We start from the raw sequence: 15,555 nt of genomic DNA on the forward strand, positions 1-15,555 counted from the left end.
ATTAGGGCAGGAGTTGAAACAGGTTAAACAGGCTTTTGGGAGAATGGTAGCTTGGTTCAGTCTCTCATGGTGATGTAGAGATACATGAGGGGAAACTGCAGAGTCTGCAGAGCGGAAGTGATACATTAGCACATCAAAGTTTAAAGAGAGTCCCAGAGAAATACACTGACACAGATGTTGTCTCTGAAATCTCTGGGAGGTAAAGGGAAAACAGGACAGCACAATAAGGAGGAGTGAAACAGTATGAGAAGTGGCCTCATCACTCAGAGCACAATGACACTAACAACTCTTACATGTGGTCAAGTTTCCAAACGCCTGTCATTCTCATCCTCCTTTTAGCCTTTTACCCCGTGCGGTTTATTTGAGTTAGGGACCAGGCCAAGTTCAGATGAAGCAACAAACATTACACTTTTTTTTTCAATAACAGAAAAGGTCAACTAGAAACAGGTTGAAGAATTTGAGAGCAAGCATTTCCAAAGATGCATCATAACTGAATAAACAGGAAGTGAGATAACATCTGATTTAAATGAGGGCCAAGTACACTGTCACGCCTTTGAATGACTGATTATGAAGAAACAACAACAGAGGTGTCTAGAGTATGAAATAGTTTAACCTTTAACCACAAAAGTTGGATCAACTGCACATAAAAAAATAAATAACTGATGATTTTCTGGCTCAAGTTTCTTGACAGAAGTGCAACAAATTGTCATGAAAAGATGATGGAACATGGAGAAAAATATAAACAGAAGAAATACAAAAATAAAATAAGAGGAAAGGAAATTTGTTTTATGAATTGCAATATCCTGCCAGAACTTTTATTAGCCACTTAAGCATGTGTGACCTGCCCCCTCACAGCAGGCTGTTAAATGGTAGTGACCTTGCAGCGAGCGCTATGAATCCCTTGGTCCTCCAGTATCCCCGAACAAGCTGGCTCCGCCCCTCCCCGACCTTGACACACATGACCTTTCACCTTACCGACATGGGAAGGATAAATTAACCAGCTGCCAAACTTGGCTGAACTTCCATTATCTGTGTCGCACATTTGAGCTTGTTTATACACCTGAGGTGTGTGAGTGTGAGAAGGTGAACAATCGCGATCATCAATTTACATGCTGTATGTAAACACATGTGGTTCTGGATAGGTTTATGGAAAGAAAAGTGTTGCAGGATTGATTGATAACATCCTCGATTAGCATGTGTTGTAAATTGAGGTGTGAGAAAGTAGAGCAGAGGGAAGTAGTTTATTGGTGAAAGGGAACAGATGACTTACCCCTGAGGATGTAATTCTGGTAGTTCTGGTCCGCTTCTGCGCCCACTTTTATCAAACACGTCAGTCCTTCCTCCACCACAAACTCGTGCACCAGGTCCTTGTCATCCTGGGAAGAGGTCAAGGAGAAACACGGGAATATTCAGAGCTATCATAAACTTTAAAGGTTATTTATATTAAACAATTAAATGTGATAGATTTAGTTCCGGCTCCCACCGCAGAGCAGCCATTACTTAAATAAGTACATGTATGTAGGTTGCAAATCACTGGCCAAGAATGATAGAGCATGCAGAGAAATTAGGGTCTGGGAAGTGTTGTTTAACAGCTCACGCAACACTTTCCGATTACTGAAAAGAGTTTTACGTGAAAAGAAATAAATCAACCTCCAAAACCATCCAGGAACTGTTGATACACAATACAAACACATTATATGTATGTTTAATGCACAAAAGGGACACATTAGAACAGGTGCTCAAACTTCTTAATGCGATTTAGCATTAAGAGGCAAATCCTCTATTTATTTGCATTCAGTTATAGCAAGTGTACGTGGAATGAGCAATGCACTCCTGTTGCTTAGGCCTGCCCTCTTCATTCCATATTTTGTCTTCCATGACGACAAAACCACCTGCATCTCTCACACCCGCTGATGCCTCTAGTCTAAGACTCTGTTATGGAACACAATAACATGTACAATGCACGGAGAGAAATAAAACTGATTTCAGGCCAGGTGGATATTTTATTCCAAAACAACAATAATCCATATACTCTTAAATGGAATCCCCACATAGCCCTCACAACGTATAAAGTGAGATATTCTAATCTATTCTGGGCCTGCGTCAACGTCTGTTGCTCCCTTTTCCATCAAATTGTCGGTTAACCCTCCCCCTCTATGGCCGGCTGCCCGCCAGGCCAGCCCAGCCCAGTGTGTGAAGTATGACCAGACCTGAACACTCCACAGCTGCCACGAAGGCAGACTCGAAGCAACACAACTCAAGAAAACAATGCTGTGTCCAAGTGTGAGTGTGCATGTGTGCACGGATGCATGTGTGCACGCTACGTACAGTTCTTGCATGTTAATGTGTGCGAACATTCAAAGGCATGAACCAAAACTATGTCAGAAAATACTTCACATGCTGACAAATACTGCAAATAAAAACAAAGCCTAAGAGATCATGATAAACACAAAACACGGTGGAATTCACTCGATTTGTGCGCTGGAGATTGTAAAAATATGTTTAAAAAAAATATTAAGATTTGATATAGTCTAGAATATATAATTACCTGAAAAATCTGCTTGAGGGAAAAGAGGGCTCTCCGTAGCTCCCGTCCAGTTGAGTTGTAGAGTTTTTCTGTGAGAGAGAAATGGAAAAGTGGAAAAATCAGCTGACAGTCAAATACATGGTATCTTTCGACGATGTTGTCATACAAAAAGTGAATAAATTAAATTGACAAGTCATTGATAAACATTGTAACTTTCCTAAGAAATTGAAGTTCCTGTCAACAAGTGTTTTAGTGTTTTACTTGCATCACACATAATGTGTTCTCATTGAACGACACATTTCTCTCTCAAAATCCCTTCCTCATGTCTGTGTCATGCACACATCATTTGCAGCAATTATCCCCAATAACTGAATGTGAAAATGTCCTGCAAGAGGAATAGTGAGAGCAAAAGAACAGTAGGAACAACTCAGAGCACATCTGTGGAGAGTTAGTGAATAGTGGATGTTTCCTGCTGACAAAGCCATATCTGAAGCTTACCATAATACAAAGTCAAGGCAGAAACTTAAGCCAATAGCCACCACAATGGCTAAGAAACAATACACCCATTAATCAGTTATGGAAACACCACAGATCACTAAAGGAGAGGTATGATGGATGACAGATGCATGTGATTGAGGCGAACATCTCCTGCAACTACTTTGACGATCCTTCACCCTGTGTGCAGTGTGCAGAGTCTGCCAGGGAGTGGCAGTGTTGAGCTCAATCCTGGTAGCTCACTCATCACTGTTGTGTGAACTCTCTCTGACTCAGCAAAACCTGCTGCCTCTTTACTGCCGCAGATAAAGCAGCATACAGTACAGTTCAGGACAGAGCAGACTGCTTCTCTCTCAGGGATTTATTTTCATTTACCCACTGCTTTTTATTGGGATTTAAGGCCCTTTGACAGACACTTTCTTAGTCAGCTAAGATCTGACAGGAGACGTGCATGCATACAAAGATTGTAGTCTCTCTCTCTCTCTCTCTCTCTCTCACACACACACACACACACACACACACACACACACTCTCTCTCTCTCTCTCTCACACACACACACACACACACACACCCTTCATAAAGTACTACTGTTTATCACTGCAAAAATCAACCATTCTGTGAAAAACTATGTCAGAGATAGCATGACAACACCGTAGTTATTAAAATATAACGATTTAATATGTCTCAATTTGTCTTAATAATGCTAAATATGAGTCAAACATGGGTTGAAATGTCTGTTTAACATTCCTGTGACTTGCTGCTATATGTTCCAGGACATGTCATCGCAGGGTAAGATTGTGCACAATAGTGTAACTCTAAACACTTATTACACACATACATTATTAGTGTAATCCATTCTACTTCAGACAGACAAGACATTGGAGATGCATCTGTAATGCAGACAACCTGGTACTGGGCCATATGTGGTTAAAAGGCTCCCATTTGATGAGGTTGCATATTGCAATCAAACAGTTCCAGCAAAGTTCCTTATCTTTAGACGATGTCTTGTTTCAAATTTATGACTGTAATGGTATTCGGTACGAGTGCAGCCGAGTTCTTCAAATGTTTTGTGCACTCAGTACCGTACATGGGTCGGATGTAAAATTAGCAGATGAGTATTGGTCTTTTACGAAAGCGGCCCAGCCCGTCACTGGCAACATCCACAAGGAATAAGTCATCCAGAGGTATTATGAGGAGAAGCTGTGCGATGTTGGTGATTTCAGTCTGACATAAAGGAACTGTGAGCAGGCATATCTCAGGGTTACCGAGTTGCCATCATCTTATAAAACTCCTCTCAAAACTGACATCCAATAGTACTTTCTTGTTTTTTTCACTCCTTTTTTAAACTTCTGATTCTGTTTTATAATCATCATCATTCTGGTAAAACACTCTGTAACTTTATTGATAAAAGTGATACGTGATATATTAACAAATAATAATAATTTAATGTAACAATACCCCCGAAGAGCTAAACAAAACCATGTACTTTATATACGTGCTGTGCTTTTATAAGCAGAAGGTTGATTGCTCTTCTCCGTCATTTCTAAATAGTCAACACAGATTCATGTATTTAGTCTGAACCTTCATCTGTAAAAAGCAGCTGAAGCTTTTTAACTCCTGCACCCTCCCCTGCAGGTCAAGGTACGACCACATCCATTGCCCTCTACCTCAGGAAGATGACTCGGAGTTTAGATTAAGGATCTCTAAACAGACAAGCTCTCTGATCACCGGAGAGGAAGACACTTTGGGTTACTCATCACAACTTCACCATACAAAGCCAGCTTGATTTGTGGTTCTACTTCAACCCACGTATTGAATCAGTGTGCTCTTCCTCTCAAAGCTGTAACTGCACTTCCTCTTGTTAATCAGTAAACAGATAAATTACACCCAGCACTGCTGAACGACCATTGAAGCCCAGACCACAGTACTACAGCAGTGATGCATCAGCAGCCGGGCTGCCAGTGGGTTTGAATAGAGCCGAGGAGCATGTTTTGTGTGTGTGTGTGTGAGAGAGTTTGTGTGTGTCAATCAGCAACAGCATGGCAGTGAAAATTCTTCCATGCAGAGTTCCACTGCCATTCACCTCAATAAAACTGTCAAAAAGTTATTCCTGCCCCAACACATAAATGAAGCCCATCTGCAGGAACAGATCTCCTCCCTCCGTGTCCCTGTTCACAGTCCATACAGCGATGCACCTCCTGGAGGCCCATCTCTAATGAGAAATAGCTCAGTGGAGATTAGTTCCATACCATTTGGCTCAGATATGCAACCCGAAAGTATGGTCCCTCTGCATTTCTCTCTTCAGGAAAAGGACCTAGGCACATATTTATTCAGAGGAAATGTTTGTGAACTTCAACTCTCTGTTATTGAGCATGGACGTTATAATGGATAACACACAGTGTGAGCACTGAAAAACATTCTAGGCACTTATATCCTTTTAATATCACAAAATTAGTTCACAAAGAGCCATCCAACCATGTTGTCAATTACTCTACATACTGCAAAACAAGATATGCTTCAAATAAAAAATGCATGAGTGCAGCTGAGGACAAGCAGCCCAGCTTTTATTGACAAGATCCTGACAGGGAAATGACTCAACAGAGTGTGGGTTTTGTTTTTTATGCCTTATATTGATGTACAGCTGTTTTTTCCTTTTGAATTGCAATACACAGTCACGTTTTCTCAGCTGGAATAGCTACAGGGATGTAATGGTCTCGTAATTATAACAATCATGAAGGTAGTAGCGGAATTTCTATAATCATCAGGAATGTGCTCAACTACCCGGAGTAGAGGAGCGAAGAGCAAACCTGCTGTGGGGCTTGGTGCATTCAGGCAGGCCAGGACTTCACAGATAGTTTTTTTTTTTTGCTTTTGCTGGGAAGACAACTTTTAGAAGCAAATCTGTCTTGTGCTTTTTCGGACACCTTTGGATTCTATGTGTCAGTGCCAGTACATTCCAGTAATGCTTTTTTCGCACTTTTTATTTAACTCTGCATGCTAATCTCAACCCAAGACCCGTCCCCACTATTCACTGGTGGACAGTTAACACATTATTTGCAATACAATTTGCCAATAAAGCCACTAACCATTCTTTTTTTCCATCTGCACACACATCTAGTATGCTCATCTGTTCGCATGCATTTGTTTCCAGAAAGTGCCATAAAATGTAAAGGATGACTACCACTGCTCATGCTTCGCACCGCGGGCGGAACACATAAACCACATCCAAAGCACAGCCAGGAAACCCACAAGGACCCCTACTGGGCAGGACAACCCTGCACACACCACTGTAAATTTAACTGTGTTTGCTTCAGGAGTGGAGCTGTCAGACAAGAAGCTGGAGGGGAGGATCCATAGCATCACATTGGTGATTGTCGATAAAACCGTCTTACAATGCGCAATCAAATCAAAAACTTTCATGTAGGATGCAGAGATGCTAAGGTTCAAAAGAATGCAGTACGGTATGATATCATGGTTTTACTAACTAGAAAACTAGCATAAGTAAAAAACTAAAACACTGAGAGTTTCTTTGGAGGACATCGGGGAGATAGAAGCTAAACAATGGTACAGTATCGCAACATTTGATGTATTAAATGCCAATGCTTTATCTTGGTAATGATCAAACATAAAATATAGTACTACACACTATCAATCCCATCTGTGGAGACATTGGTACAGCTGTCTATTTATAAAGCATTGGTAGGTCTATGTATTTTAATTGTGCTTTTGTATGAATTCTATTCTATTTAATGTCCTTAGTATTATCTGGACCTTGAGTCTGAAATACAAATGTTATTGATTGATTGATTGATACCACCAACAACCACCTTTCCTCTCACCCTGTCACTATCTCAAGCATGGTTGAAGTGCAGCTCTGAGTAGAATTGGGAGTGATGATAATTTACTTTCCTGCCTGGATAAAACAGGTGGATTCTGGGTTGGATGTGTTTTTGTGTAGCTTTGCCGGGAATAAAAGTCAGGCTGTGCAGCAAAGCTCTGGTCTGGTTAAAGCTGAACCGTGGACCTCAGTCCCAGCCAGCGCCTTGCCCACGTCTGAATTTAGCCGTCTCTCCGAGAGCCCGGTGCCCGTTGCACTGGTCAGTAAAGGCCACAGACTCTGTGAGAGGTGACGGCGGTCAGACTGAGCTCAGACAAACTATAGCCATCTGTGAGACCAGAGTCATGTGTGTGCCAGCACCGCCACATCACTGCCTGCCATGTGTAAGGATACAGGGACCCATCTGACCCATTTTTGTCCCCTGGTAAGCCTTTGAGTTTACAGTATGCGTAATGGCCATCTGCAGTCACGGAACACAGCAGCACAACAACATCAACAGTACCTCCTTCTCATTTTCCCCCTTTCTCCTTCCTCACTCTGTAAGGGAAAGCTCCTGTTCCAACATTTATGAAGAGAAAACACAAGTAATTAAAGGTGAAAGACCTCCCAACATGTGCATCGGCTTGTAACATGCTACTTGGTGGATTTGGGTTTCTTTTGCTCATTTTTATCCCTTTCTCCCTGAACAAAAACACAAGGTGAATGATGGGTCAATAAAAGCAGATTATAGTTCTCAGGTGGAAATCATTAAGCGGGAATGCAGGTAGGAGTAGGATCACTTTTGTGTTTGGGTTTTGAGTGCAATAAAAAATTGGATCGAGACAATTACATGGACAACGTGTGTGTCTGTATATGAACATGCACATGCACATGCACAGCACACACTCACACAGGCAATTTACAAAGCGCACAGAGGAATAAAGACATTGATTAATTTGTTCCTGTTGCCTGGAGTTAATCCAAATGCGAAGGAAGTTGTGATGGGAGACATATGGAAATGATGGTTTCGATTAGAGAAAACAGAGTCGGGCCACACAGACTACAGAAGACTTTATCATTGGGAGCAGGCCTCACAGGAAGGCCTGGATAGACCCAAAGGGCGTGAAAGTCTCTGAGAAGACACACAGCTAAGGCATGGGACAAGATCAAAATCAGCCAAATAACTCATAAATCTTGGTTTAACAGAGAAACCAGAAACAAGTTAAGATACAGCGCAGGACTGTACACATTTAGTTTGAATGTGTTCTCCCTTTATGTGTTTCGCTATTATTGATATAGATAATTTCCATACAAGGCACACAATAAAATATGTATAAACACACGTCCTTTCAACGACATTAGTGTTAGGAACATGCAAATAAACCAAGCTAATTCATTGTGATTTGATTTCCTTCACGGATGTTGTACCTGGACTTCCTCTGCACATCATGCACAGAGCCCGGTGTCTAAAATCTCACGGGAGCAGTGAAGAGATCAGGTTTCTGGGCTGCGACACTCTAACCTGGCAGAGACATTTGATACCGAGGCATACCACAGTTTAGTTCCAATAAACACTCAACCTGGTCCGCAGAGCTCAACGGCATTCATTGTCCCTCCATTTAAAATGGGAAATTGGATTGTTGTGTTTATTTATGTGTTTACATCAGACTTTCAGTGAAAGTTTATGATTTTGTCAGTCACAATAATTATTCTGGAAGGCAGCAGTGGCATTTTTCTTTTACCTTGGAGTCGTTAGTTTGGAGCAAAACTCCTGCTCTTTAGCCTCATACATCTTTTCATTATTCTTGAGAAGCTGAAAATGTTTCTGCAGAGCATTTAAAGGGCATCGCAGGCTAATTATCTCCTTGTAAGTCTCTTCAATAAAATGTACACTAACTAGCCGTCAAGATATTATCTGATACTGTCAAAGCGAAACAGTAGAGGAAAGTGAGAGTGGAATCTGCAGAATTCCAGATGAGGAGAGAGACATGACAGCAAGGCCAATGTGAGGACAGACAAATCTTTCATTAGTGCCCGCCTGTCTAATGAGTCATTCCTTAGCTACCAGGTGGGGTGACCCTCACTACCCCACTCCCCCCAGTAAATACCCACCTTTTCTTCTCTTGCTTTTTTTGTAGCCCACTGCCTCCATTTCACCTCCTCAGCAGGGTTTCCCCACTGACACCGATAGGTAGTGGAGCGGAGAGCAGGGTAAAGGCATGAACTCATTCAGCAGACCAGACAAAAGCCTGACACAGATATAAACTATAGGGGCTCGACAATTGAAGTGGGTCTAGTTGGGGGTGGGCAGCTGTAACACAGTCAAAAAACAAGTCACTATGTTGACAGCGGGGAAGCTGGTCATTATGCCCCGCTAATAATCTCTGTATATGAGTTGGAAGAGGTTGGGTCGAGGTCCTTCCCCATGTGTTGCTTGGCAGAAGCTTCAGCCAGATAGCTTTTCTTTCTGCGGTAAAAAAAACAGCCATAGATGCAGGACCAGATGCTTGAAGAGTTGGATTTTATATCCCAGTTGATATATTCACATGTGTGCATGTATAGTTATTTTTTTCATTTTGTGAATTTGGATCTTTTTATCTATAAAAGACCGGTCCACAAAGCCAATTTCTTAATTTAAACTTTATGATCCTACGTTTCACTTCATGTGCTGCAAATAATTGAGAATTTTTAAGGATTTCTTAAACACTAAAATAGAGTTGGAAAATATTCTCACCAATGACCTCAGTGACTCTCGCCTAACCCACTTCATTCCCCTCTTACTCCTCTTGGCTTTCTTTCTGCCTCTGACTTACTCTGCTCACTCCTATTCTTAACAACTTGACACGTGCAAATGCAACAGTGAAAACTCTGTCCAATAAACACAGTTGTGCTGAGACCACATCTATTTCAGATTCTGCTCTCGGAATAGGAAGCAGATCGATGTAGAAGCACTCACATCTGTGACAGTACACCACTGCCTTTCCATACTGGCCACACTGTGACTGTACTTAATGGGAAAGAGATGGAAAAAGGCTCTCCCATCTTATAGTCTTTCTGTCAAAAACACCTAGTTTGGGCACATATGGGAACCATTGCAGTCTCCAATTCCCTTTTTTTGTTACAACAATTTCTGCCAGGGTAAGATGTGTTTCCTCCTCAGAGAGTTAGAAGAGGACCTCTGGCACCATGTCTGTCAGTGGTTTAGGTAAAGACACAATCTAGTTAACCTGACATCCAGTCCCGTCAGCAGCCCGCTGTCATCAGTGTTGCTCCCAACCCATAATGACCCAAGGTAATTACTTCCACCTGCCAGAGAAAGATGGACGCTTAAAAACATATTTGACATCAAAGAGGAGTCCGGTGAAAACCATATAATTCCACATTTGGGGATTTTTTTATTTTTCACATAAACTGAATAATTGAGTGTTCTTATGACACAAGACCATATTCTACCTTTTAGGTCAAATGCAAAAACCCATGTTTGTTGAAAACAAGGCTGTAGCCCATGAAAAAAGCTTTTGGAAATGCATGGTTTTCACAGAACAGCAACGAAAATCGATATATAAATGTATGACTTGCTCTCAACATGTGACCAGCATCATGCAACGAGAACATGCAATATTTGCTTGATTTGAAAGCATGTGGAAGCTAACTCAACTGGCTACTCAACTAAATGAAGCCTTTACTGAAAACCTGAAAGAACAGGGCTCCAAGTATTCCAGAAATAAAGTATGTATGGGGAAGATGGAGCACAGGATTGTTCAAGTATGGACAATCCTCGGAGACAATCATTCTCTCACGTACTGAGTAATATCTTCAAACACTACTCATTCCTTGGCTGTGTGAAATGAATGCATTATCTTTGATCCAGATCCGCAATCAGACTGGCACAGCCGTTACCTCGAGTACAATCATCAAACAAGTTAGCGCATGAGTTGGTTTTCATAGTGTGTGCGAGCTTTCCCTGTAGGATCTGGCCTTCAAAGTCTTAGTCATAGTGCGGTGATTTCTAATGAATCCACGGAGGATGACAATGAGGAATGAGCTTCATCAAAACGTTGCCCAGCTTTAACCTTTTAGATATGGGTCGATTCAATTGGGGCACAAATGATATTCTAGTGATCTATGATCGTGAACACATAGTTAGACTATATTGGTGATGCTTGGGTGCTCTGCCATGTCAGATTGTTGCACCTTGGCACTGGTTGGGCTAAGGCTTAAGCCGAGCTGGGTGTGAAGTATGATCTGACTGCTGACAGGTGGCAGAGTGGAGAAAGGTTAAGTCAGCTTATTGTTGACAACCAAAAAGGCAAGATACAATGGACTTAAATAAAAATCATACTTTAATTAGAGAGGAATGATATTTGTGCTTATGATAGACTTAGTTCTGACATTTTAAATATCAAACATGAGATGTGTTTACATTCCAATCCAAATAGTTATAAGACTTGATTAATTTCTAATAGATCAGAGGAGACAGCTTCATCTTGAATTGTTATCATCTCTGCAGTTGAGGTGTTTTGTTTGGATACTGCTTCATACTGAGGTGTCATTGGCATGAATTTAATCCGTCAAATGACTAAGAGACATGTTTTGTCCTCTGGGCCCACCTGTTTGCCCAACTGGAACTAATTCACAATCAACATGACTGACTGCCCTCTATTTAAAATCCGACTTGACAATGCCAAATGACTGATGCGTCCGCTGTTTTATTCCTCATGGATCGTATCAGACATTTCTCAATCGTGTTAGCGCTGGCAGATAAGGATTTCATATTTGCTTGGTAAGCCAAATGAGTACAGTTAACGTCCGCCTATTTGCGTGATAACAATGTTGTTTTTGACAAGCACCGTTGCTCAATATGTACTTTGACTCTTGGCATGAAAAAGTGATTTCTACAGCTACATTTTAATACCTCAATACGAAGGATGAATGCCATGAGAGGTACGCTAAGCTACCGAATCAACGAGAACACAATGTTTGTTTCTCTTTAAGGTACATTGCTAAGGCGAATTGAGCAATATCTCAAATATTCAAGCATGTTTTCCTCCCTGTCACCTTATTGGGCATGGTCAACCGTCATATTTCTCCATTGTCACTGGGCCTCATATCCCGCCTCACATAATTGGAATGGTCTGAATAAATACGGTAAAACAGTACCGTGGATCGCTGCACCAAATCGGCCTGTCTCTGAGAGGAAAGCCCACATCTTTCAAACTCACACTCACAACAGCCATTAATCCAAATCACGATGAAAGGAGATACAGAGTGACTCCTCAAATTTTTAGATAAAACACAATAGATGTTTGATTTTCCCTGGGTAACAGGGAAAATCCGGTAAGGTTGAGTTTAGTTTGCAGTTATGTTGATGAAAAACATTTTAGAGTAAATTAACTGAATATTTATGGTGCTTTGGTTATTGTTTTCTCAGTATAACAAACTAACCAACGTCTTCCCAGAATGACTAACTTAAAAAATATGCTTGCTTGGAAAATCAAAACAAGCCCCATATCTTCAATACAAAACAAAGGGGTAGATTACTGCCGCAATGAAAAGGGAGAGGGAAGAAAGTCTGCTTTGCCGGCAACTGCTGCCCACTTTGAAGAGAGACATACCTGGCTTTCAGCAAACATGCCCTGGCAATATAAATCAAACTAAGAGATTTTGAAAACCACCATTAAGAGCCAGTCATGCATCCCTATAGCATGACAGTGTCAAGGTGGAGAGGGATTGGCTGGCACACCTAAAGCCCTCTCAATTTCTGATTGGATAAAAAGGCGTTTTGGCTCACGGCACTACAGAGGATCAGCCGTCTTTTGGCAAGGAAGAATGTTAAGTGTTCTCTTGCCTTATTTAGCCAAAGCCAGCCATCATATCACAGATTGTGCAATGGAATGAACGGAGAGACATTGCCAAGATCCGAAACTATAAAAAACTATGTCAACAAAACATACCTTAAAGTAATTGAAATATATTTGTGGTATGAGGATGACAAGAGGCGTGCCCTCACATTAATCAGGGAGGAACCACATGCTGTGGGATGAGAACGGCTCCATAACATTTATTTTGTAGGAAAGGGATGGGTGAATATATGGCAACTCTTGTTACTCCAAAATTACAGAATAGTGCAATCTGCTACTAAGAGCATAAATCTGACATTGTCAAACAAGACACAGAAGGTTTACCTTGGCCACTTTCTTATTTCCCAGCTAATGATATATTAGACTAGATTTCCAAAAATGGCTAAAACAACCATACTCCCACTACTGACACTCTGATATACAGCGAGTTTATTATCTTATCAATGTATTGTATCCACTTGCATTGAGTTATTATATATATATATATATATATATATATATATATATATATATATATATATATATATATATATATATATATACATTATACTTTTTTGCAGGACTTCCAAATGTGTGTGTGTGTGTGTGTGTGTGTGTGTGTGTGTGTGTGTGTGCGCGTGCGTGTGAGTCTCTTTCAGGATGATAGAGGTAAGAGATTCCTGGCAGTCAGTACAAGGGAAAGTACTGACACATGGGACCGGGAGACATGTTAGAGAAAATGAAATGAAATAGAGGTTATTCAATAAAAGCTAGACATAAATGGCTTTTAAAGTACCAGCAGCGGAGTAATACTTTGGTTAAGGTTCATGACTAATCTGCGTAAAGTGGGTGTCTTTACCATCCTAACCCCTAGAGGTCTCTGTCTGGTATTTTTCCAAGCTTCACTGTGTTTGCATGAGAAGTAGAGTTAACAGGTTTAACTATTCCAACAAGACGGGGAGGCCAGTGTAATAAAGCCGGAGGAAAAAGAGAGAGAAGAACCTTGCTCCCTGCTCAGCAGGGGGTAAGATTTACGCATGGCTGGACCTATGGAGACACAAATGTGAAGAAAAAAAGCTCTTGCATAATTTTGGTCAATGTGATGACATTATAGTTTTGGTCTGTTCCCCCACAAAAAGTAAAGCCCAAAATATTGACTATTGGCAAATATTGGCTTGTATACTGTTAGCTGCATACATACTGTACATAAACAGATAAGCAGATATAAAAAATGCAGTAGATATATGTTTCATGGGCTGCATTCTTTTACCATTATTGTATTCAATTTTCTCTAATCATTTTGCTCTATGTACTTTGATGAAAAATAATAACGTGAATTGTCACAACTCTGAATTGCTGTTGTGCCAATTAGGATTAAGATACTGCAAAACCCTCCTTTTTCTCCAGAATGGCTCCATTGTGTTGTTGTACATGTAATGATAATGTTTTCCCTCAAACAATGTCACTGAACAACAATTGTTTAACACAAAATAACGTAATGCTCAAATAAGCCACAAAAGCTGTCTGTGATATGCGGTGCATGACCACACATACCTTTGCAGTATGGTTTGCATGAGGATGTGGGTGTACTGCAGGGTGTAGCCATGATGCCTTTCAAAACAGTGGATTACATAGTTGGGAAAGTGCTTTTTTTTTTTGCCCCATTGGGCTTGTTGTACAGAGACCCTGATGGATTGTAAATCTTAGAGCTCACCTTATTTGTCTTTCATCTTGATTGACCACGGCCTACCCGTAAAATCAGCCCGATTTAGGAGCCAAATCTTGAACATAATATGCATGACTTCCCACATGTATGCCTGTTGATCTACCCTCCTTCTCCTAAAAAAAGGCAAAGAAATGCATGATCATACCATAACAAGTTCAGACACCTTAACCTAACACTGTGGTACCAGATTCAAACCGTTTGATGTTTTCACATTAAGCAACTCCATTCCTCTGGTACTCACCCCTCTTCCGCACCCCTCCAACTTCCACCCGGTATTCACCTTGTGCCAGTTTCACCAAAATCTTTTCAAGCACACCTGGTAGTGATTAGACTCAAAAACAGCATAAAGCTCCTGAGCGCTGCTGCAGAAGACAAGACGAACTTGACAAAAAGCTTAATCTAAGCTGTATACTGTCTTTCATCGTGGAGTTAGATAGGTGTAAGTTAATAAACTTGGCATTGAATGCTTATTTTTAGACATCTAACATTTCATGGAGTCTGGAAGTGTCATCTAGTGTAGGAATGCAGATCTATCATTTCCTATTTTACAGAACTTCTGTTAGAAATGTTAGCCCTAAAATAGATTTGACCCACATTCAGAGGTTAGTGTTTTGTGACAAAGATAAACAGGACTTGGTCATGAAGCACGGGCGAGGTTCTCGTAAAATGTTGCCACACCTGCTGAGGAGTGTTTGAGAGTTAAAGTACTTTGCCATAGTTGGAGTCAGGATGTGCAGAGCACTGCACTGCACTGCAGTGGTGTGTGTGTGTGCGTGTGTGAGTGCGTGTGTGTGTGTGTGTGTGTGTGTGTGTGTGTGTGTGTGTGTAGCATTGAGGTCACATTTACCACCTGGTGCATCAAAGCTTTAATGGATGGTGCAACTTCACTGATTTAGATCAAATTTCACTGTTTAGTAGATTCACAATGTGTCTTAATACAGATTCCAGGAACCTCACTCACCACATCACTGGCTTGTATCAGTAGGTACACAACTGGATTAAAAACAACTTTGTGATCCCAGTGTTTAATCTATACAACTGATTCATGTTCTTGAACAATCCTGGCTGTTCTCTAGGCTGCAGTGGGTGTCTGACTGGACTATGCTTGGCTCTGCTCTGCTTCAGATGCATGTGGAACTTTGGAAAAAT

At 41.0% G+C, this 15,555-nt stretch overlaps 1 protein-coding gene across 1 annotated transcript in view; it reads right to left on the minus strand.

The window, feature by feature from the left end:
• Nucleotides 1-15,555, minus strand: part of fhod3b (formin homology 2 domain containing 3b) — a gene marked incomplete at both ends in the record, with an annotated part of 74,461 nt that overhangs the window by 26,716 nt on the left and 32,190 nt on the right. Inside the window, 2 exons of the mRNA XM_079226891.1 lie at nucleotides 1,271-1,376; nucleotides 2,549-2,616. Of these exons, the coding sequence (XP_079083017.1) occupies nucleotides 1,271-1,376; nucleotides 2,549-2,616 (174 nt within the window). The remainder of the gene's footprint in view (nucleotides 1-1,270; nucleotides 1,377-2,548; nucleotides 2,617-15,555) is intronic.

This window comes from Taurulus bubalis, assembly GCF_910589615.1.
Source record: "Taurulus bubalis genome assembly, chromosome: 12".
Classification (NCBI taxonomy): domain Eukaryota; kingdom Metazoa; phylum Chordata; class Actinopteri; order Perciformes; family Cottidae; genus Taurulus; species Taurulus bubalis.